Consider the following 25,724-nt stretch of genomic DNA (forward strand, 5'->3'; position numbering starts at 1 on the left):
AACTGCAAAATTGCTGAATGAATCCAACATTGATATCCTAAATGAAAACATTAATATCAAAAAAGAGCTACAAAGGTTTTACAATCAAACTAATAGAGACTGAAAATAAATGACTAATTTAATAATAACAACAACAATAATAATACTATAAAGATAGATATACTTAGCTTTAACAAAAAAAAAAAAAAAAAATTTTTTTTTTTTTTTTTTTTTTTTTTTTTTTCAATGAACAAAGATAAGAAATAACAATTGGGGGGAGAAAAAAAAAAGGATAACAATAAGAATAATAACACAAATCAATCAATGCAACTACTTAATGTGAACTGTCAGGAAAAGAAAACAACAAAATGCTTAGAAATACAAATTTCTCTGTTACCACAGCTTTGCTCAAGTGCAAATCGCTTGTAACGTATGATATGCATTGTATATGCTGTAAATTGACCTTGTATATTTGAAATTGTATATTAATACCTGACATTGTGTACAGATTGTAAATAGAATAATTACTGTATTGCTACTGTCAAATTCCTCCTCTGTAAGGCTTCGGCTGTTTTGGAGTAATAAAAAAAAAAAAAAGAAAGAAAGAAAATATCCTTTATTGTTCCCAATTGTAGTCCTATATCCATTTACCTAGGTTGTTATCCTTGAGATCCGTCCAGTTTCTTTCCTTTGAGCTTATTTCAAGTATTTAGAATTACCCCAGATAGGTTACCAGACTTCAGGTACAGCATTGCCTCTGTATGTGATGGGAGAGTTATACTGCTGTGACTCAGTCACCAAAGCCTTGTCTGTGGAAATGGGTCAGTTCGCCCCGAGAAGGTGAGGTTGATATTTGGGTAGGAGAGGTTGTGGAATGCACGTCACCACCCCTTGAACACCCACAAATAGTAATCATCTAGTATATTCAGAAAAATTTTTCCCCAAGGTGAGTTTCCCTCAGACTTATTCCAATCAGTCTGCAGCAGATTTAATTAATCCATGATAAGACATTAACACTTGCTTGCCCATTCCATCTGCATGTAAAGACTCATCATACTCTTCACAATCTTCTGCTTTGTAGATTACTCCCACTTTCATTATACTTTTGCTTTCAATTAACTCACACCACAGATTCTCTGCTGGCAGATGTAACTTCAGACTCAGCAAAAGCTCTTTGTGTGTTCAGGCTGCTTTTGATAAGAAGAATAATGCTACCACCCCTTCTGTCTTTCCTAAATACATTATACATACCATAGTGGAATTTGTCATTCCAAATTCCCAGGAGTACAAATTCAGCCATTTTATTGCCAATGTTCCTGACATTCCTTGATGGTACTGACAAAAATTCTTGAATCAAATGAATACTGTCTCTACAAAACAGATTCATTCCACCTACAAGTGCAGGCCACACTGATAAAAATTTACATCCTGAAGTCTTTCAGGTTTCCCTCAAGTCTTGAGTTAATCCACAGGGCTTTCAGCTTATAATCCCACCTATCGTGTCTGGGCAGACTTGCAGACACATACACATTCTGACCTAATGCAAATCATACAAACCCGGCGTCCCTTCAAGTGTACACTTGAAGAGATGCTGCGATTGTGCAATGACAGTATAATTATATATAAGTATTTATTTCTATAATGGGTTTAAAATGTGATTTTTTTTTTATTTTTTTTTTCACCTTTTTTTTTTTTTTTTTAGTAGTGATGCTACCTACTCTCATCTTTTCTTTTCTTTTCTCAGCAACTATTATTTATCCATACATTATACAATTATGGTCGTTGAGCACTTTCTATCAGTGGCCCTTGTCCATCACCACCAAATACGGAGGATGCAGATAGGTCAAGGAATGACCACCGCATATCCTGGAGCAATACGGCCTTAGTTGCTAATGCTCCTAAAAACCAAAAAAACAACAACAACCCTTGTCCATAATATTTTTCCCACTCTTTCTTCCCTTTCCTTTTCATATAATTTTTATATATACAGGGTGTCTCAAAAATATCCTCTGAGCAATATGGCCTTAGTTGTTAATGCTCCTAAAAACCAAATAACTAACAAACTATGAAAGACTAATATACAGGGTGTCTCAAAAATATTGGTACAAATGTTTAAGGGAGCTAGGTAACGTCGAAAGGAATGTGAATCACATAGGAACCTATAACCGGAAACGTTACGGGAAAGTAGTAGCAGAGACACAAGAAGCAGAAATGACACAATACAGTAATTATTGGCAAACATTTATTTGACATAATATTAACAATGGAGTACGAGAAGGATGCATTTCATGATGTTACAACAGATGCTCGAAGGTTCCACCATGAGACGCAATGCATGCGTGACACCGACGCAGCGTGGATTGGCGGACACGGTCGAATACACCTGGAGTTTCTTTGACAGTGGCAGCAGTGCAGACGAGTCTTGCCACAAGATCCATTTCCGTCTCCACAGGCGATTCATACACGATAGATTTGAGGGCTCTTCACAGAAAGAAATCAAGGCTCGATAAATCAGGTGAGCGTGGGGACCAGGCAACAGGTCCACCACATCCAATCCATCGACGCCCAAAATGCCTGTTCAAATGGTCAAGAACACACCTTCCATAATGGGCAGGCACCCCGTCATGTTGAAACCAAATGTTGTCTCACATTTGCTGGAACATCGTCAAGTAACTCTGGTAGAACTTGTTCAAGAAAGATCCGATATTTAGCGGAGTTCATGCGGGATGGTAACAGGTATGGGCCGACTAAGCAGTCACCGACCATACCTGCCCACACATTTATTGTGAAGCGATGTTGTGCTGCATGGGGGCACACACCGTGTGAGCCCTCTGCTAATCCATACACTAGGTGCATGTCTGCCAGCTCACAGTTCGTATATCAATGTAAGCTCTTCGTGCGGCGACTACTGCTTGAATGAGTAAACCAGAAATTTTCCCTCACGCAAACTGATGAACAGCGCCATGTACCGACTTACGGTGACATTTCCGGTTATGGGTTCCTATGCGATTCACATTCCTTTAGATGTTACCTACCTCCCCTAAACGTTTGTACCAATATTTTTGAGACACCTGTATATATATTTAATAGGTTGGGAACTCCTAGTATTTACTCAAACCTTTCAAGGCCTTAAACCAACTTAATTATTAAACCCCTGGCTTGTAGCCCTGAAGGGCATTGTTTACACCGTATGCCTTTTGTATGCAATCAAGAGTTCTTCTTAAGCAGGTCATCCACAGATACTGGTTTCCAAATACTATAGCTTGCAAAACTCAATCATCTCTTGATAAGAACACCCCTCTAGCAATCTTGGCACTGTTCTCTGCAAAGTTTTGATCGATCCCTATTGTCAAAAATTAAAACAGTAAAGCATATACATTTTATTTAATTACTCATTGAAGCAATCCTGTAAGCATATAGTATTGTATTGAGTAAGATAAACATGGCTCAATTCTAGGGGTTCAAGTTATACGTGATGGTTGTATGTTTAAATGGAAATTTTACTTTCATACACTGGATTTTTGCTTAAATTCCCATTTCGTGTTATTCACAGTTTGGCATTGCTAACAGAGATCACTTGCCAGCTGATAAACCAGAAAGATTTAAAACAGCTGACCTGGTAGTGCATTGTTTTTTGTGTAGTGGATTTGCATTTTTCAGGTGGTGGTGGTAGTTAGTAGTAGTAGTAGAGGCATGTGATGCAAGAAAGTGAATGAGCTTATGTAGTATCAGCCAAAAAAAAAAAAAAAAAAAACATTCACACATCCATTTTCTCTAAATATTTGTGCAGTTCCTCCTTGAATTTATTTAAGCAATTAACTACCCACTGGCTAAAGGCAAATTTCTGCACATCTATTCTACAACTTTTTTTTTTTTTTTTTTTTCCAATTTGAATTTGTGTCCCCTCAGGTTTGTAATCTGAGCAAGAGGAAGAATCCCACTAGCATTGAGCCTGCTCAATCCGTTCAAGGCATTATACACCTCAAACAGATCACCTCACAGGTGCCCAGTCTCTAGAAGCTGCAGTTTGCAGAACTTAAGCCTTTCTTCATAAGATGCCCCTTTGTTCCCTTCACTTGTTTCCTTTCTGTGTACTTGTTCTATCAACTCTACATCCTTCCTAAAATGAAGCCTCCAGACCTGTATGCAGTACTGGAGGTGTGGCCTTGACCATTGCCTTATACAAAGGGATAATCACCACCTTTTCCCTAATAGCAAAATTCCTGTATATCATTGACAATACCCCATGACCTTCTCTGGCAGCCTGTCTGCATTGCTCAGAAAACTTCATATCTGACTGCACAATTAGTTCCAGTTCTTCATTTTCTACCACCCTAAATGGTACCACATAGTTGGTATGTTTCTGTTGGGTTACTTCTACCCATATGCAGTATGGATAGAAGTAACATACTCTAGACATAATACTATACAATTTAAAACAATATTAGTAACTTGGGCAGAACTGTGGATATGGTATTTGTCTCTAACTTGAATGTAAGCCCAAACCTGAACATACTGAAGTGTACAAATTTTATTTCATTTCACTCACTGCCTTGAAATATATGCCTGAAAAGGGTAAGCAAACAAGCAAAACATATAGATTTTAAAATTAACACAAACTCCAGAAATTGTATTTATTTTAAACTAGTCTTTGATACTTGAAAATTGTTGTGTACACAGAATAAAAGTACAGGTCAGTGTTGCAAAAAAGTCGTGAGTTAGGGTTAAATTTGAAAGTATCTGCAATTCTGCCCAGACATGATAGGAGGGAGTACATGATGAGAGCCTTGTCAATCAATTTTGCCCTTGAGGGAATCTGCAAGGCTCGAGGGGTAGAAATTTTTTCAGCGTGGTCTGTGCTTGTTAACAGGAGAGACTGCTTCTACAGGGATGGGATACACTTAAATAGAAAAGGTGCATGGATATTTTCTGATGCTATCGAGGCAGTGTTAGGTGGGTCGGAAAACTGCTAACTTGGGGGGATTCACAGACTAAAAGGTTAAAAGTAACTGCAGGCAGAGGTGAAGGTGATTCTTGCACAACTTCTATTAGAATAAGTAGTGACCTGGAGCGAGGGGTGCTGTGGGTTTCAGGGACTGATGGCAGTCATCGTGAAACAGGTGGGTATATGGGATGTGTCAGGGTGAATAGGAATAGGTGCATGTATACCAATGCTAGAAGTATGGTAAATAAATTTGATGAATTTGAAGTGTTGGTCAAGGCATCAAAGGTAGATATTGTTGAGATATCAGAAATGTGGTGTCACTGATATTAGGAAGGCAAAAGTGAAATTTGGGGAGTACAATGTGTACAGAAAGGATAGACAGGATAGGAAGGGAGGAGGTGTCATGCTGTTAATTAAGAAAAACGTAAAATCAAAAGAAGTGCATCTAGTTGATATAGATGAAGGGTGCATTGTTGAGTCAGTTTGGTGTGACATAAGCACTGCGAAAGCAAAAATAAGAGTAGGAGTTTGTTATAGGCCTAATGACTCGAATGAGTACAATGAACAATTGTACAGAGAAATAGTGGGCTAGTAAATCAGATTGTCTTATAATGAGGAATTTTAACTTCCCAGATATTGACTGGAACTTGTGGGTTGATCACTCACACACTAGTAAGACTTTTGTGGATTTATTAGATTGTTTTCTGCAGCAATATATTCGAGAGGCAACCAGAGAGGGTAATACTCTTGATCTGATTATCAGCAGTGATCATTCGTGTATTAAGAATTTGCAGATAAAGGAACCACTAGGTGGCAGTGATCACAGTGTACTGATGTGCAATTTACTTAAAGATATAATTACCATCAGAGGTAAAGGAAAGGGTTTTTGCTTCCGTAAAGGTGAGTAGTGGTCTCAGACAGTTTTTAATTCTGTACAGTGGGATCAGCTGACGATGTTACCAACAGTAAATTCTAAGTGGGAAGCATTCAAGGAATTAATCGTGGAAGCTACTAGACTTTTCATACCTATTAAGAAATATTGTACAAGGTTTAAGCCTTAAATGGTTATCAAATGAACTAATGAGACTCGTGACAGAGAAGAAAAATGCATGGGATGCATATAAATTATCAAGCGACTCAGAAGCCTATGGCAGATATAAGCTAATCTGTAATCAGGTCAGAAAGGAGGTTAATCAGGTGAAGGCAGATTACAAGAAATCTTTGGCAAAGAATGCTAAGAAAAACAGCAAGGATTTCTTTACTTATATAAACTCTAAAAGGAAGGGGATGAATCTGATTGGTCCACTTGATATCGATGGTTCGACTGTTGATGATCCTGCTCAGATAGCAAACAAACTGAATGAGTATTTTGCATCTGCATTCACACATGAGGAGTTGATGTTTGAAAATGGCAGAAGGTTATCAGATTGTAGCAGGGTGCTTAATGATTTTGTAATAACTGAGAGCAAAGTGGAGGAGAAATTGTTGAAGTTAAACATAAGAAAGGCACGTGGGGTGGGGTGGATGGGATCTATCCAGTTATATTAAAGGAGGCGGCAAAGCAACTAAGCAAACCCTTATCCATAATTATGAGAGCATCTTTGGACTCAGGGGAGGTCCCCATGGACTGGAGATGTGCAAATGTATCCCCAATTCACAGAGGGGGATCGAAGGGTGACAAGAGTAATTACAGACCATTAGTTTAACTTCTGTTCTGGGTAAAATAATGGAGTCACTGGTTAAAGATGCATTGCAGGATCATCTAGACAAGACTGCAGAACGGTGTTTTGTATATTTATCAATGATGTTGATGAAGGTATATTAGGCTCTTAGTGTCGAAGTTTGCAGATGATACAAAGGTTGGCAGGGTTGTTAATGACAGTAATGGCAGTGTGCTACTGCAACAGGATCTAGAAAATTTGGGCAGATGGGCTAAGAAGTGGCAACTGAAGTTTAACCTTGACAAATGCAAAGTACTGCATATAGGTAGAAGTAACCCCAGAGAAACATACCAACTGTGTGGTACTACACATAAGGTGGTAGAAAATGAAAAAGACCTGGGAGTATTTGTGCAGTCAGATATGAAATTTTCTGAGCAATGCAGACAGGCTGCTAGAACAGGTCATGGGGTTTTGTCGATATATAGGAATTTTGCTAGCAGGGAAAAGGTGATTGTCCCTCTGTATACGGCAATGGTCCGGCAACGCCTTGAGTACTGCGTACAGGTCTGGAGGCCTCATTTTACAAGGATGTAGATTTGCTTGAATGTGTGCAGAAAAGGGCAATAAGATTGGTGAGGGGAATGAAGGGATCCTCTCACCAAGAGAGGCTTATGTTCTGAAAATTGCAGTGGCTGGAGACTAGGCACCTTGCACGGTGATCTGATTGAGGTGTATAAGGCCTTGAATGGGTTGAGCACGCTGAATTCTGATGGGATCCTTCCACTTGTTTAGATTATGAACCTAAGGGGACAAATTCAAATTAAGAAAAGACAGATGTAGAATAGATGTGTGGAAATTTGCCTTTAGCCAGCGGGCGGTTAATTGCTGGAACAAACGTCCATCTGTCTTTGTGGAAGTTGATAGGTTAAATAAAGTTAAGGAGAAACTGGACAGGCATTTGGAGTGAATGGTGTGATTTTTTTTTTTTTTTGCTTGATTCTGCATAAGCTCATACATACACTTGCTTTCTTGCATCACATGCTGCTGCTGCTGCTACTGTTTCTACATTGTCAATGCAAGTAGCAGATACCTCCTGTCATTTGTTATGCATAATAGCACAAATTTTCAAAACTGAAATTTTGTTCCTGTTAGAAAAATAAGTTTGAACCAGGTGGAGGGGTTTATTTCTGTTTCAGCTAAGGTCACTGAAAAACATATCAACACATGGTATGTTTATGGGATTAACATTTTCACCAGAATGTTCATCAGTATCCTTAAGTGTTCTTTCTCAGTGAATTAGCAGAAACAATTTACAGTTGAATCCTTACAGGCAAAGGTGATCTCAGTGACCATATCAGTAACTATTTTCAGGGATTTCACAAAATCTTATCACTTTTCTGAGGTGATATGAAAGCACTGGTAAGTTTAAAAAGTAAGCATAAAATCAAATTGCTGTGGATTCTTTACAAACTTTACTTTACAAACAGCTGTTTCATGATTGATATTAAAAACATCTTCATCGAAACTGTTGACATTCTTTCAACTTGTGAAAAATTCATGCATAGTAAATAGGGATTGCAATACTCAGTTCCTGTTTACCTGAGTAACTGTATTTTGTGCTATGTTTTGGCTTTCTAGCCTCAGAAAAAAACTGAAAAGTCAATTTTTCAATTTAGGTACACCTAAACACTGTTTCAATTTGCAATGTGCAAGCCACTTGAATAGAACAACATTGTGTTTGTGTGACTGACCCTGAGCAATGGTATTTCCAACAATCAGGGCTAGTGAAACTTTGCAGCCAATTAATAAACAGCTTCCCAAAACTAAAAATCCCACAAAAATATGTATATTCTGAATACGGTATATAACTCGTGCTAATGTTAGATTCAGTAACTTGTTGGGATGGTTTGCTCAGCATGATGGAGTGGTTTTATAAATTGAGAAATTGTGTTCAAAAAAACATTTATTGATCGCCTTTCTAAAATTAATTTCACCGAGGGCAGATTCAATACTATATGAATGACAATTTCAGGTCTTCTTCTAGTGAAGCTTGCCTTTGAAGCATTATGTCACCAAGACACCAGTTTGATAACTGCAAGTGTGACTATACAGTTTATGATGAAATCACTTGCTGAACAAAACTATTCTCTGTCCAAAGAGTTCTACACTTGCATTAAAATTTCAAGTACAATAAAGATGCAGTGATTTAGAAAGCATTCTTCTGTAGCCTCATAATCCTGAAGGGGGTGAAGAAAATCAAAATTGGCAAAGTAAAGTTACTAACTCTACCTCTGCATCTTCATGTGTGCATTATTAAACTAGAGCAGCAAAGTTGAACCAAAAATGCTATTGATGAAACAAAAACTAGTTTGCCATTTGTGAAAAGATTGCACTCCACGCACACACACACACACACACACACACACACACACACACACACACACACAGTTCAAAAAGATGTTAAAATTGTCAAGCAAGAGGTGAGGGAAATATTTGGAATTGGCATATCAGTACCTCTTCACCATTCCTCTTATAAAGGTCATTTGTAACAAGCTTTTCTCTGCTGCAGGTAATATTTGTACAAAAATTTGCTTGCAACTTAGCAATGAGACTATCAGTTTTGGCAAAGGAGGTATAAAATAAAGTAACTTTCGAATGTTTTATTATTTTTTGTTAATTTTTTTTTATTATTTTTTTTTTTTTTTTATTGTTTTGACATGCAATTTTTACTGCTGGATGCACTTCCTGATGCCAACCCTCACCTTTTATCTGGGCTGGGGATATGCGGTGGTCATTTCCTGACCTTCCACATCCTCCGTATTCGGTGGTCACGGGCTCGAATCCCGGTCTAATCAAGGAGCGTGTGCTACACACTACTGCTCTTACCCACTTTTTTTTTTCTTTTTTTTTTTTTCCCCATTTTGCTGTTGTATTGCAATCATTAATAGTAAAGTATGCTTTAATAAGTACTAGATACTTCTGTTTTAATATAAGAGAGTTATAAGAAAGGGTTAACTGTCAGCCGGGATAAATGTGCTATGATATATCAGAAGGATATTGTGTTACTGAATAGTTGATTTGTGTAGTTTCTGGTGATCTACACTGCCCAGAGTAGACTATCTAATTTTTTATTTTTTTTTATATTAGCCATATAGTGCAGGGAAGTTGCAGGCTTTTGTAGCACTGCCCAAAAAACCAAAATAGATAAGATAATGTAAATTATGCACTTCTCTCCTCACATATGTAACTATCCAGTTGACCTTAGAATTCCTTCAAACTGTCAACCACAACTACATGTGTAAGCAACTTGTTCCTGTAAACAACTTGCTGGCTAAAAGAAAACTTCCTTTAATCTGTTCTAAACCTCTTCCTCTGTAGTTTGAATTTATGGTTGTAATTCTGGAATTCTTTATAAAATTGAAAATTCCCCCTTCATTCATTTTGCTAGTACCTCTCAGAGCTTTATAAACCTCAGATCACCTCTAATGTGCCAGGTTTCCAAACTATGTAGCTTGCATAATCAAAGTCTTTGCTCATACAGTTGCTCTTTTACTCGTCTGAACATGCACAAACATGTTAGTGGTATCAGTGTGAAACTGATGTGTGTCCTTCTGGAGACTAGCTTACTGCAGAAATCCCGTTAATTTCCCTAAATACCTAATGGCATTGATAGAGTTTTCAAAAGGTTCTGTGCATTGATTGTACACCAATAATTTGACATTGGTAAATAAATGACATACTTTCTATGCATAGAGTGTGTAGTAAACAAATCATGTGAAGCAAAAATAATTTTAAAAGTTTAACAAGCTTCGTCAATCGGGAACAGCAGAATGTTATGTTTGATTTCATCCAGCTGAATCATAGAAATAAAATTTATAAAAAGTTTAGATACCTGTCTTTTCAAGTATTTCCAACATAACTAACATATAGTTGGCAGAATATGCTCCCACATCATCAATTTGCTCATTAGTCAAAATCCAGATATATTTGGTGCCCACTTCATCTTTAGGTAAAAAGAAATCCAAAAAGTGTGGATAAAATGTCTTCCCCTTTGCCCTTAAGATACACTCACTTAGAATGTGTTCGTGTGTGTGTGTGTATTAAAAAAAAACAACAATAAAAGAAGAAATGCCTACTGACATACATAGCAACTTAAGTTCAAGGCAGAACTGGACAAACGTTTGGAGTGGATGGATGAGTGAAACGGGAAGGGGTTTTTTGCTATATAAGCTTGCTCTCCTTTCTTGCATCATATGCCTCTGCTAATGCTAATAGCAAATAGGCACTTCTTGTTTCCAGTCTTCAGAGTTTCAGCTGCCCTGTGATTAGAAATTTATAAATGCTAATAAAGTACTGTAATCACTACTTTTGCCCACTTCAGAAAAACTCTACGTTAGTAGATAATGGTAACATACCAACTTACTAAATTAAATTTGGCATTGTCATTTTCTGTGCAAACTGTTCAAGGAAACGATTTGTTTTACTAAAATAACATATGGCAAAGTTAGTTTAGCATTGCTTCTGCACCTCACTTTCAAAATTAAATGCTGGTAAATAAGCAAAAAGGGAAAAAAGGTGGGAGGAATACAAAATTTATGTGGTGTTTCCTTTTCTCAGTATGATTTTTGGGTGTTGCTTGTAGACAGAAAACACAAATAACTCGGGCAGAGGTGAAGGCTACCCGGACGTATCAAATAATGTAGTCCCAGGTATTGCATCCAAAGTTAATCTAAAAGATCTACTTTTCATGCACGATTAGCTGCCCTCTAATTATACTAACGTCACCTGTAGTCTTTTGAATGAAAACCTTCCCAGGAAGATGAATCTGTTAAATTAGATGAACATGGCTGCCAAAAAAGTAGAAACTCTCACCTTCATCGTTTACGGTATTAAAAACTTTGCTTGCTAAGAACTGAAAAGGAACTAAGAAATATACTTTACCAATATATCTCTTTAATCAGAAAATGACTTGTTTTAGGTAACATATGTATTTTTTAATTTTACATAATGTATTTTGTATTTCTTTTATAGTTAAAATGCATTTGGAATTAGTGTTTAAATAATCTGTTGAAAATGAGTCTTTGTCATTATTAGGTTTAGCAACTTCTTTCTTTAATGAAAAGAATCGCAACATGGCCTTAGACTTGGTTGAACTAATAACAGAAACTAAACAAGAACTCCCAGATTGGCTTGCAGCACTTGCAAAGGAAGTCCAAGTTGAACAGCGTGCAAACAGCCAAAGGAAATTTTCAAGTGGCCGCAGGTAATAAGTTAACTTAGCTTTAAGTACTTAATCCAGTTTATTTGAATTATTAATTATTCATAATCACATAACTAGTGCTGCCATTTACCAACTAACTCTTAATAATAGATGTGTGTCTCAAGCTATGAGGGAAGTTTGAAAAGTAATGGAACCTTCAACACTGATTACCTGTAACAGTCTTTGTTGATGTGGTACATTGTCATAACATTTAGTAGTCAGTAGAGCAGCAGTCATCATCGGTAACATATGTTCCATTATGTTTCTCAGCTGTTTTATGAAATCTATTTTTCAGTGGCAGCAATGAATATTTCATACATATTTGAATACAACAATGTGCAGTATCATTTTATGTGACACTTATTAAAGGGGATTAAGAGAGATTTATGGACCATAGAGTGGGACCCCCTACATCTCAGAAGCATCGAGAGAACATGAGTGTTTGGAGGTGGGGGAAAAAAAAGTGGTTGGCACAACACTCAAGGCACTAGACAGAACAGTACTGTTATAGAGTGGCTATCAAGAAATCTGATCAGTTGCTGAATAAGGACAGAACGTTACTGCCTGATGTAGCTGAGTGCACCAGAGTATTTGTATTGATGGTTTTTTGTAAAACCATCAATACAAATAGTGAGATTAAACATAACCTAATTGCATGGGCTCCCTATGAACTTAGTGATATTCAAAAATAAATGCTTGTGTGATGCTGCAAACAAAATATGACTCTTGAACAAAATGCTGGTTTTTAATCATCCTTTATCACCTGTGATAAGCTTGAATCAGACACTGTAACCCAGAATCAGAGCAGCAGTAAAATGTTCAGAAATAGATTCCTCCATTGAAAAAATTTTTGCTCAGCACCTTTACCTGGGAAAAGATTCTCAGGACTGAGCATCTCAGAGGAATAGTAAATGGTGAATATTGTGAAATGGGAGGAGCGGGAGTGCAGTAGCACACGCTCTTTGAGTAGACCGGGGTTCAAGCCCCTGACTGCTGAATACGGTCGATCTGCCAACCCGCACTGGACCAGCGTGGCAGATAATGGTCCATTTCCCTCAGCATGAATTGTTGAGGAGGCTTCCACCCTGCAGTGGGTTGATAATGGCTGCACTTTACTTTTTTTTTTTTTTTTTATTGTGCAATGACTCTTAAAACTCATTTTTGTCGTGCAGTTCAAAATGCTTGAAGTTCTTAGTGAAAGTGGCTTTTTCGCTTCAAGAACAATGCATGGCTGCATACAGCACTAGGCAAGGGAGGCTCTAGTGCCCATTTATTAAACACTAGTAGAATAGAACAACAGTCATTCCATGTGATTTTTGGGTGTTGCAGATATTTAAATATAAATAGCAAGACCACAGATTTGCCTGCCGTTCAGAAGCGAAACAAGTCACAGCCACTTCTAGATGATTGAAATGGCCTGTTGTATCTGGATGGTTTTAAAAGTGGATGGAGTGCTAGAAAAATATGTATTGTTCAAAGGACTTTACTCTAAAAAGGATAGCATTTTCAAGTTTGAGAATGTGCTGAGACATCTAAATAATAAGAGTAGTCTCATTGCTTTTAAAACACTTGTTGTATGTGGCAGAGATTTGTATATACACAAATTTGTATTCTTAGAAACCTTTCAGTAGATCAAAAATCCTCCACCCTTTTTGGCACAAAATTAATCAGTACAGCTGCCTCAAATTAGATGCCATACAGCCCTTTAACTTAACGAGTTTTTCAATATAGGCAGCCAATCTCAGTCAATGGGATTACGACTCGTGTTTTTTTTTTTTTTTTTTTTTTTTTCAGCCCATACAAGACATGATTTTGGTCACAGTATGCCAATTTGCATCTATATGCCAAAAAATTGCAACTAACTATATGATATGCTGCTTTTGTACAGATTATTAAAAAATATGTGCCTGTGATGAAATTTGAAGTCTAAATTGAGTTCTGCAACTTATGAATAGCTGATCTAATTCAGAGAGATTGCTGAAACCAACTACAAGAATATATTGTTATAACAAGATTGAATGAAGCTACAAAGGGTACTAGGAAAGTTTTCCAATACAGCTTTGTTTATTTAATTTTTTCAAAGTAATTTCCTCTACATTCAATACACCTCTCCATCCTCCAAAACCAATCTTTAAACCAGTTCTGCCAAGTTTCACTAGGGAGTAACGCACACTCGTTGTCCCAAGCCCGTAGAAGGTCCTCATCACTGGAAAACCGCCCCCTTTTTAGCTTCATTTTCACATGCGGGAACAGTGCAAAGTCACAGGGAGCAAGGTCTGAACTGTAGGGAGGGTGCTCGAGAAGTTTCAGTCCTGTCGTGGTCAAATATTCGGTGCAGGCTTTGGCGCGGTGAGCTGCAGCATTATCGTGATGGAGGTACCAGGTGTCCATTCTTGACTTTGGCCGCAGGTTCTTCATAGATCCAATGACTTTAGGCAGGCATTGTTCAGTATACCACTTAGCTGTGACTGTCTTCTGCGTGTCCAAAACGACACGTTCCACAATTCCACTCGATTTGAAAAATACAGCTATCATTTTCTTCTTTACAGATCGGGATTTTCTGACAATTACGGGTGTGTCGTCATCATCAAAGATCCAAACTTTGTTTTGAGCCTTGGTCGGCAGATCGTAATAGTACAGCCAAGTCTCGTCACCTGTCACGATGTTGTTCACATACCGAGATTGTCCTTTATCAAACTTTTTTAACATCTCCCGGCACCAAGTCACACGTCGTGTCATCTGCTCTTCAGTCAGTTGATGCGGCACCCAGAGAGAACAAAGTTTCTTCACGTGCAAATGATCTTGCAGAATCGAACGAATTGCTGGTGCATTTAGGCCCAAAGTATCCTCTATCTGTTGGTAGGTCACTCGCCTGTTTTCGTCAAGCATTTTCCTCACAGCAGTAACGTTTTCCTCTGTAACTGACGTTCGTGGCCTTCCCGGCCTCTCAGAATCCTCCAGAGTGAAATTTCCCCTTTGGAATTCTCTATACCACCTGAATATCGTTGTACGATGTGGACAATCATCATCTAGTGCAAGAGTCATTTCTTCTAAGCACTGGTCTATGGTTAAACCACGCACGAAATTATACCGCAAAACTGTCCTTATCTCATTTCGTGACCACGATGCCATCGCAAGCACTTTACACTCTCACTACTAATGAATAACTGAGCCCATCGACTTGGCGCAGCGGCTACTATGCACGTATGAACATGTCTCAACATGCAGCAACAAGCAGTTTCCTGTGATTCATTGTTGCGTCATATTGCAAAACTTTCCTAGTACCCTTTGTATAACAAAAATTTGCTGTTTTTCATGTAATTCTGGTCTGGTGTGCTTATTCAATAAATATGTAATTACTTGAATGGAAATGAATTTAATCTGCTCTCGGCTCATACTCCCACCTCATTTGCTACGCCATGTTTCTCTTAATGGTAGTATACTGCCAGAACATATTGTTTCACAAATTTTTACCTTTGGGGCTGGTTCTTGTGCACATGTTATTACTGTGTTTCACGTGGTGTTTTTCTTTCTTTTTTACCTTAGCTTATAACACATTTGTTTCTCTGTGAAAGGTCATTGTTAAAAATTTCCAAGTAGTGTATGGTTTGTGTTCGATTGGAGCAGTTTCACTTGTAAGGTGTGCTTCATCCTTGCTGTCAGCTGATTTTCCCTTCCCTACATTTTGACTGTGTTTTATATAAACTTTTTCCAGCCCACTGTTAATAACTTTTGTTACCAGGAGAACATTTTTGACAATGCCCCTTGAGCTAGTGTTGGAAATTTCAAAGGAATTAGCATTAGTAGAAGCATATGATGCAAGAAAGTAAGCTTATTCAGCTTCAGCCAAAAAAAAAAAAAAAAAAAAAAAAAAAAACACCACTCCCATTTCACCTCTCCGTTCATTCGAAATACCTGTCCAGTTGAGCCTTAAATTTGTTTAGGCTATCAACTTCAACAACAAATGATGGAAGTCGGTTCCACCAACCAACCACCCGCTGGCCAAAGGCAAATTTCCGCACATCTATCCGACATCCGTCTTTCCTCAATTTGAATTTATGCCCTCTGAGGTGATTATTCTGAGCAAGAGGAAGAATCCCATTGGCATTGAGCATGCTCAAACCATTCAAAGCCTTATACACCTCTATCAGATCACTTCGCCGGTGCGTAGTCTCCAGACTCTGTAATTTGCAAAACTTAAGCCTTTCTTCGTAAGAGCAACCCTTTGTTCCATTCACTAATCTTGTTGCCCTTCTCTGTACCCGTTCCAGCAGCTCTACATTCTTCTTGAAATGAGGCTTCCAGACCTGTACACAGTACTCAAGATGTGGCCTAACCATTGCCTTATACAAGGGAATAATCACCTCCTTATCCCTGCTAGAAAAATTCCTGTATATCATTGACAAGACACTATGAGCTACTCTTGCAGCTCATCTGCACTGCTCAGAGAACTTCATATCTGCCTGCACAATTACCCCCAGGTCCTTTTCATTCTCCACCACTGTCAGGGTAGTACTGCAGAGTTGATACGTTGCTCTGGGGTTACTGTTTCCCATATGTAGTACTTTACATTTGTCAATGTTAAACTTCATTTGCCACCTCTCAGCCCATCTGTTCAACCTTTCCAGATCCTGTTGCAGCAGCATAGCGTCAGTAGCGTCCTTAACAACCCTGCCAACCTTTGTATCATCTGCAAACTTGGACATTAAACTTGATATACCATCATCAATATCATTCATAAACACCGAAAACAACAACGGACCCAACACTGAACCCTGAGGAACTCCACTAATAACGTTAGTCCACGTTGAGCAGTGTCCATTGATTACCACTCTCTGTCTTCTGCCACTCAGCCATCCCCTTATCCATAGCAGCAATTTGCCTCCAATGCCACACTGCTCCAATTTGTGCAGCAGTCTTCCATGTGCAACAGTATCAAAAGGCTTTCTAAGATCCAAATATATAATATCAAAGTTATTCCCTGCATCCAGTTCTTTTGTGACTACATCATAGTATCCAATCAGATTGGTCAGGCAAGACCTGCCCTTAACAAAACCATGCTGCGTCTGAGCTATAACTGAATTCTTGTCTAGATGATCCTGCAGTGCTTCTTTAACCAGTGCCTCCATTAATTTTCCTGGAACAGAAGTTAAACTAACAGGTCTATAATTACTTGTGTCAGCCTTTGATCCTCCTTTGTGAATTGGAGTTACATTTGCACATCTCCAGTCTATGGGTATCTCCCCTGAGTCCAAAGAAGCTCTCATAATTATGGCTAGGGGTTTGCTTACTTCCTTTGCTGTCTCCTTTAATATAACTGGATAGATCGCATCCACCCCAGGTGCCTTTTTTATGTTTATCCTCAACAATCTCTCCTCCACTTTCCTCTCAGTTATTACAAAATCATCTAGCTCACTGCCAATGTCTACTTTACCTACGTCATTCTCCTTCCTGAATAACTCCTCATGCGTGAATGTAGATGCAAAATACTCGTTTAGATTGTTAGCCACCTGAGCAGGATCCTCAACTGTTGAACCATCAATATCCAGTGGACCAATCTGATTCATCCCTTTCCTTCTTGAGTTTAAATAGGTAAAGAACTCTTTTCTGTTTTTCTTTGCATCCTTTGCCAAAGATTTTTCATAGTCTGCCTTTGCCTGCCTAATCTCCTTTGTGACTTGGTTACAGACCAACTTATATCTATCATAGGCTTCCATGTCGCCCATTAATTTGTATGTATTCCATGCATTTTTCTTCTCTGCCACATGTCTCATTAGTTCGTCTGACAACCATTTAGGCCTAAACCTTGAACAATATTTCTTAGTTGGTATGTAAAGCCTGGTAGCTTCCAAGATTAGTTCCTTGAATGCTTCCCATTTTGAGTTTGCTGTTGGTAACATCATCAGTTGGTCCCACTGTATAGAATTTAAATACTGTCTCAGATCATCATAGTCGCCTTTACGAAAACAAAAACCCTTCCCTTTACCTCTGACGGTAGTTACCTCCTTGAGTAAATCCCACTTCAACACACTGTGATCACTGCCACCTAGTGGTTCATTTATCTGCAGATTCTTAATGCATGAAGAATCACTACTGATAATCAGATCAAGAGTATTGCTCCCTCTTGTTGCCTCACGAACATGCTGATGTAGAAAACAATCATCCAATAAATCCACAAAAGCCTGGCTAGTGTGTGAGTGACCAACCCAATTCCAGTCAATATCTGGGAAATTAAAATCCCCCATTATAAGACTCTCTGATTTACTGGCCCACTCCATTTCCCTGTACAATATCTTATTATACTCATCAGAGTCATTAGGCCTATAGCACACTCCTACTTTCAATTTTGATTTCCCTATGTTTATGTCACACCAAACTGAGTCGGCACTGCCCTGTCCATCGATGTCGACTGGCTTCACTTCCTTGGATTTTATGTGTTTCTTAACTAATAGCATAACCCCTCCTCCCCTCCTGTCCTGTCTATCCTTTCTATACACATTGTATTCCCCAAATTCCAGTTCCGAATTCCTTATATCTGTGTGACACCACGTCTCTGATATCCCAACAATATTTCCAATCCAAGGGAATAACTCCCTTGGATTGGAGAAGTGCCAGTGTATTGCCAATACATAAGTAGCTCTATGAGTGAAGTGGATAACTACTCACTGGTATGTCTGGCGTCGGTGGTAGGGAAACTCAGAGGCAATAATAAAGATTGCATTACAGGATAATGTAGATAGAAATGGTGTTCTGAAGAAAACACAGAATGGTTTTTGTAAAGGGGAAACCATGTTTAACCATCCAAAAAGTGTTTGCTATCTTTTAATGCAGTGAATGCAAAGTTTTACACTTGGTGGGGTTGAGCTAAATACAGTGGAGGAAGAAAGATTTGGAAGTTACTATATGGTCAGACATTTGCTTGTGGATATAAGGAGGTCATAATACCTCTAAGATAACACTTAGAATACTGTGTCTAGATGTGGAGACTCCAAAAAAAAAGAGAGAGAGAGAGAGAGAGAGACACACATTGAGCCTCTTGAAAGGGGCTAAAGGCAATCAAAGCACCTGATAAGATTGGCAAAGGGGGAATACAAGGAAATGTTTCTGAATATGTGTACTGCAGAGGTTGGAAACTAGATATCTTAGTGGAATTTTGAAATGTATAAGGCACTGAGAGGTGAAAGTAATATGAGCAAGTGAAATTTTTGCTGTCAGAAACAATTCCAGAACTAGAGGCTATTAATTTAAATGGGGGATAGACTGGATTGCAAGAAGTTTTTTCTTTTAGCCAGTAAGTTGTTAATTATTGGAATAAGTTGCCTCAATGTGTAATTAAGGCTAGCAGCTTAGGAAAATTGAAGCCTCAGCTAGATAAATAATATCCATGTGAGTAGGGAATCATATAGGTGGTTTGTTTTTTATTATTATTATTTTTTTTTTTGGACAGTGCAACAAAAGCCCAGGGCTTCCTTGTACGATACTTGGTAATACATACACAAAAAAATAAAAAATATTATTGCAAGTTTACACTACCATTGAGGTGATTTGTATCTTGATACAATCCAGTGAAGTGTTACAACTTCACACGTTTAATACACCATCGCAGATTAGTTTAGTGGCCAGCTTACTTTCTATCGTGAACCCCTTGACGTGGGCACCTGTACGTGGTGAGGGGACCTCCCAGTGACGCTGCTGGATTTCCAGACTAGCATCACTGGGATCCACAGCCCAGGTTCCAGGCTTACATCAATGGAATCCGGAGTGTTTGCCGTGCGCTGCGACCCGTGGAAATTCGGAAAGGGGGATTCTGGTGGTTGAGGGGCCAAGCTTCAATACACCACTTTGGCCCCTGCTTCGACAAGATGGGAGGTCCTGGAAGGCCCGGCTAGGATCAATCGGCTAGTAGGCTCGCCTGCGAGGGTCAACCGTGTCAATGTCACGCCCCTACCCTCATGGTCCGAGGGACAGGATTCAGGCTGGCGGCGGTGTGGGTATGGTGTCTAGGTAGCCCTGGCGTTCCACTCCAGAGCGCATTTATTGCATGCTGGGTAGTGGGCGTCCCTTTGGGCTCCGTGGTGGGTGGGGAGACTGGGCGCTGAACCACTTCGAAACTTCATGAATCGTGATAAACATTTCTTCAGGGGCCCCAACCCGGTCCCTATCTGAAAACAGAGACGGAGAGGCAGATAGCATTATTGCTTCAAAGAGGCAGCGAACTGAACTACCATCAGGGCCTGTCCCAAGGTTCCTAATTATACATTCCACCAGTGAAAAACCGATTGGTAAAATGTCACCCTTTTTTATACAAAACGGGTTAGATGGGTTAGTAGGTTCACCCAAATCAGTTAAGAGGCTCCGTTCTGGAGACCTTTTAATTGAATCTAAAAATGACAGGCAATCTGAACATCTACTCTGAGTAACATCAATCGGAGGAGTACTCATAACAGTGACACCACACAGAACACCCAATTCATCGAGAGGTGTCATTTCGGAGTGGGACCTTCTCGACGTCACCGAGGAGGAAATCTGCTCCGAATTAAAACCACAGGGAGTTATTGCCGTCAAGAGAATCGCTGCGCAAAGGGATGGAAAAATTGTTAAAACCAGGAGCGTTATCCTGACTTTTAACTCTCCTAAACCTCCTGATGAGATTAAAGCTGGATACATTAATTGTTCAGTGCGTCCATATGTTCCGAACCCTTTACGGTGTTTTAAATGCCAGAAGTATGGACATTCTCAAATGGCCTGCCGTGGAGTTCTTGCATGCGCTCGATGCGGTGCAAAGGACCACGAAACAACAGCATGTTCAGCCGCAAAACCAACCTGTATTAACTGTGAGGGAGAACACCCAGCCTGCTCACGGGCATGCCAGAGGTGGAAAGAAGAAAAAGAAATTCAACGGCTGAAGGCAGAGCTAAATATATCATACCAGGAGGCAAGGAAATCGGTGAAACCCCTGGATATCAACAAACCTACCTACGCCCAGAAGGTAGCAGGGAGATGTCCCGTCGGAACTCAGACGGACATGACCATTCCTCCAAAGGAGTGTTTCACTCCCATCACGCGTTATCTTTTAAGTTCTCAAAAACCTGCACAGAAAACCAATCAGCTGCCACTCCTATATCAGTACCTCCTAATGCTCCACAAGTAACAAAAGCAATTGCGAAAGAAAAGAATAAGAAGGGGGAAGTCCCCCCTAGTACCCAAGAAAACATGGATGTCGACCAGAAGGAGGTACCCAAAGATTCAGTTTTGGAACTCTTTGCGGAAGAAGAAATGGACACTGCACAGCGTCCATTCTTCCCCAAAAAAGATAAACCCAAGACTGATAAAAGTAGGCCCTCAGCACCTCGGAAGCCGCCTGATGGACCCACCAAGCCAAAATAATGGCTAAATTCCTACAATTGGAATTGTCGTAGATTTTGGCGAAATATTGATGACATCAAGGCCCTCCTGCAAAAGCACGAGCCAGTTTGCTTTTGCTTGCAGGAGACATATCTAAAGGCAAATGACGATCCCACCATGCACAATATCACAATTTTTCGAAAGGATAGAATTGCGGATGGCTCTGCTCATGGAGGAGTGGCTATCCTCATCGGCAATCAGACCCCAGTTCAGCCCTTGCTAATTACAACTAGCATGGAAGCTGTTGCAATTCGCCTTTCGGTGGGATTTATATTAACAGTTTGCTCCCTTTATTTGCCACCTGGGACTGACATCCCCCAGGAAGACCTTGATGATATCGTAACACAGTTGCCTCCCTCTTACTTACTTCTCGGGGATATGAATGGACATAACACCCTGTGGGGTAGTGCTAACATCAACGGAAGGGGACGAGTCATAGAGCGTATGCTCAATGACAATGACCTTTCCCTTCTAAATACTGGAACAAATACCTTCTTCCACATGCCTACCCGTACTTTTTCTGCCATTGATCTCTCTATCTGCTCCCCTTCTCTACTCCCTTCACTCACCTGGGAAGTGGAGGAGAATTCATACAGAAGTGATCACTTCCCTGTGATAACCTCGTTACACAGTGGGAGACCATGTCTCCCCTTCAGGGTACCACGGTGGAAGATTGATCAGGCTGACTGGACTGCCTTCCAACATCAGGCAATTTTTGATCTTAGCACGGTCAGTCAAGAGCCTATCAATGATGCAGTTAAGTACATCACAGAAAATATTTTCCAAGCAGCTGCGAATGCTGTTCCAAAAACATCTGCCCGGTTTCCACCATTTCCCAAACCTTGGTGGAATTCACAATGCACAACAGCAAAAAAGGCTCAAAACAAAGCGTGGGAGATATTTCGCCGATATCCTATCACGAACAACCTTATAGCCTTCAAACATGCACGAGCCAAAGCACGCTACATCCGTCGTCAGAGTCAAAAGGAATCGTGGATCCGTTTTACATAATCTGTTAACCAGTCTACCATCTCTAAGGTAGTCTGGGATAAAATCCGGAAAATGAAGGGAAAATATACATCCCACCCTTCTTCAATTCTAGATTATAATGGATGCACTATTGCAGATCCAACTGCAATAGCCAATGCTCTTGGGGAAACATTCTCTAACATCTCTGCAACATCCTCGTATTCCCCAGAGTTCCTGGTCCTGAAACATAAACTGGAAAAACAAGCACTTAATTTTAAGTCCAAGGGCCTCTGTCCCTACAACGAGGCATTCACTATAGAGGAACTGAAAAGAGCCCTCACTCTTTCCAAAGCAAGTGCTGTTGGACCAGATGGCATCCATTATGAAATGATTAAACATCTTTCACTAAAATCTATGGATTGTCTGCTCCTTCTGTATAACAGAATCTTTATTGCAGGGCAGTTTCCGGACTCCTGGCGAAAGGCAATCGTTCTTGCCTTTTCTAAGCCAGGAAAGGATCCAAAAGTCACAACCAATTATCGTCCTATTGCTCTGACTAGCTGTCTGTGCAAATTCCTGGAGAGAATGGTTAATTCTCGTTTAATATGGTATCTAGAATCAAATGACCGTCTCTCCAACATCCAGTGCGGCTTCCGAAGGAACCGGTCCGCTTTGGACCATCTTATTAGATTGGAAACATCCATCCAGGATGCTTTCCTAAAACGCGAACACTTGGTGTCGGTGTTCTTTGACATGGAGAAAGCGTATGACCCAACTTGGAAATTTGGCATCTTAAAAGATCTGCATAGCCTTGGTCTTAGGGGGCAACTCCCAATTTTTATTAAAAACTGTTTAGCCAATCAATCTTTCCAAGTTCGCGTGGAACCTCACTCTCTCCTTCCTTCAGTCAAGAGGAGGGAGTACCATAAGGATGAGTATTAAGTGTCACGCTTTTCGCCATCAAAATAAATTCAATCACAGGACAACTTCCTCCAACTGTACACAGTGCCCTCTTTGTTGATGACTAGCATTTTTTGTCAGTCGTGCAACATGAGGGTTATTGAAAGGCAACTGCAGAAAGCCATTGATAATCTGAATTCCCGGGCACTTGCTAATGGCTTCAGGTTCTCGCCGGAGAAGACCGTTTGCGTACACTTTTGTCGTAAGCGTAATCTTCATCCTGAACCCGAATTAAGGCTCGGACAATATGCTATTCCAGTAGCAGCGGACATAAAATTCTTGGGACTCATATTTGAAAAAAAACTGACCTTTTTGGATCGTATTCGTCAACTCTGCACAAAGTGCATACGTCGGCTTAATATTCTCCACTCGCTCTCAGGTACATCTTGGGGAACAGACCAATGCACCCTTCTTCGGCTTTACCGTGCACTTGTGCGATCCAAACTAGATTATGGGTCCAAGGTATATTCCTCAACCAGAGACAGTGCCCTGTGATGGCTGGACCCCGTCCATCATCAGGCCCTACGTATTGCTACTGGAGCATATCGCACATCTCCTGTCCATAGCTTATACGTCGAAGCAAACGAACTACCGTTATCGCTTCGACGTAAGCAGTTGTCTTTAAAGTACGCTTTAAAACTGAAATCCCTGCCAGACCATCCTACGTGGCCATTCGTTTTTGAGCCACGATGGGAAAATTTATACAATACCCGTAAGACTGCCAATCGTCCTTTTGGTATTCGTCTCCAAGAGCTACTCAAAGAACTTAATATCAAGGTAGACAAGGTTGCCCAAACACCAAAGCAACCCTTTCCACCCTGGCATGCTCATGTCCCGGCATGGGACTTGTCTCTTAGAAATTGGGGAAAGTCGGACACTCCATCATCTGTCTACCTGCAGCTTCATTCAGCACACCGAACTGAATATTCCGACTTCGCGCCAGTCTACACAGACGGTTCTAAGTCGGAATCATATGTGGGATCTGCGGCTGTCTTTACTGACAGCTCTACATCGGAGCAGATTCCCTCTGAATGTGGCATATTTACTGCAGAGCTGCACGCTATAGAGTTAGCCTTGGATCACATTAGTGAATGCCAGTACCAACGGTTCATTATATATTCCGACTCTCTCAGCATGTTACAGGCTTTAATATCTGTGAGATATAATCCTCATCCAGTTCTGTCTAGTATTCAGCAGAAGATTCATTTCCTCCGTGGACGTGAATATGATATCCGCTTCTGCTGGATCCCCAGCCACATTGGGATTAGGGGAAATGATTTGGCTGACGCTGCAGCCAAATCAGCAATTCCCAATAATAACCACTGCCTGTCAGTCCCCTATACAGACTACAGGCAAATAATACACGAGAAGATTCACTCCCAATGGCAGGATTCATGGAATTTTTTTTTTTTTTTTTTTTTTATGTGGACTCCAAACACGAGAGGTATTAGAACCTATAGTACTTAGTACCGTGCTTGGGTTGCAGGTTGAGAAGACAAAAGAAGATATTTGTTGACATTGGACTTGAACTTCTGTAGATTGTAATTTTCAGGAAATACATATGAAGGAAGGTTTTTCCAGAAAACGGCAGTTTAATGAATAAATGAGGAAGATGAAAAGTTGGTTCTGTGGGTTTGAAGTTGGACAGTAAATGGATGTTGGCTGGTGGCGGCACGTGTTCGGACTGTTTTGAAAGAGAGAGCGGGAATTATAGAAGCCAGTTCAGAAGAACAGTGCCCATGGAAGTATCTGTAGAAGAGGCATGCAGCAGAAACAGTGTGTCTATGAGGAAGCGAGTGGAGAGACTCTGTTAGAGATGAATCATTAATTAACCTAACTGCCCTCTTCTGAATGGAATCAAGAAGCCTGAGAGAGGTTTTTGGGCACCACCCCAGATGCGGGAACAATATTCCATGGCAGGGCGGATTTGCGATTTATACAGAGTGAGCAGCTGTTTGCAAGAAAAGTAACGCCGAGAGCGAAAGAGAAAACCAAGTTTTTTAGATGCAGAGGAAGCAATATTTATAATGTGCTTGTGCCAAGAGAGATTAGAAGTCAGGGTAATCCCCAAAAGAGATATCATTTTGCCTAGAAATCGGAGTGTCACTAAAGATAAGCATAGGAGCAGAAGAATCCTTTTTGCGAGATATAAGACAAGACTGAGTTTTAGAAGGGTTGAAATCAACTAAGTTGTCTTTGCCCCACTGGAGAATTACCTGAAGATCGGCATTTAAGGAATTGGTAAGATTTTCGAGAAGTTGAATGCAATGTGCTGTCATCGGCAAAACTATGGATAGGATTTCCAGTCAATGGAAGAAGGTCATTGATATACAAGAGGAAAAGAGTGGGGGAAAGAACGGGGCCTTGGGTTCACCGGCATTAGTGGAGAAGTTAGAAGACAGAGAGCCATCTACCATCATCCTCAGTGAGCGATCAGAGAGAAAACTGGATGCCAATTACTAAAAACAGTTGGCAAACCATAAGATGGAAGCTTGTTTAGAAGACCTTTATGCCAAACACGATTAAAAGCCTTTGAGATGTCAAG

General features: G+C 39.9%; 1 protein-coding gene across 3 annotated transcripts in view; it reads left to right on the forward strand.

Moving 5' to 3' along the window:
- bel (ATP-dependent RNA helicase bel) overlaps positions 1-25,724 on the forward strand; it is a 277,696-nt gene that overhangs the window by 246,308 nt on the left and 5,664 nt on the right. For all 3 annotated transcript variants that reach the window (XM_090377286.1, XM_090377294.1, XM_090377300.1), the window contains one exon: positions 11,680-11,848. In XM_090377286.1, coding sequence (XP_090233412.1) covers positions 11,680-11,848 — 169 coding nt within the window. The remainder of the gene's footprint in view (positions 1-11,679; positions 11,849-25,724) is intronic.

This window comes from Mastigoproctus giganteus, chromosome 1 (assembly GCF_048544385.1).
Source record: "Mastigoproctus giganteus isolate SK-2022 chromosome 1, ASM4854438v1, whole genome shotgun sequence".
Classification (NCBI taxonomy): Eukaryota; Metazoa; Arthropoda; class Arachnida; order Uropygi; family Thelyphonidae; genus Mastigoproctus; species Mastigoproctus giganteus.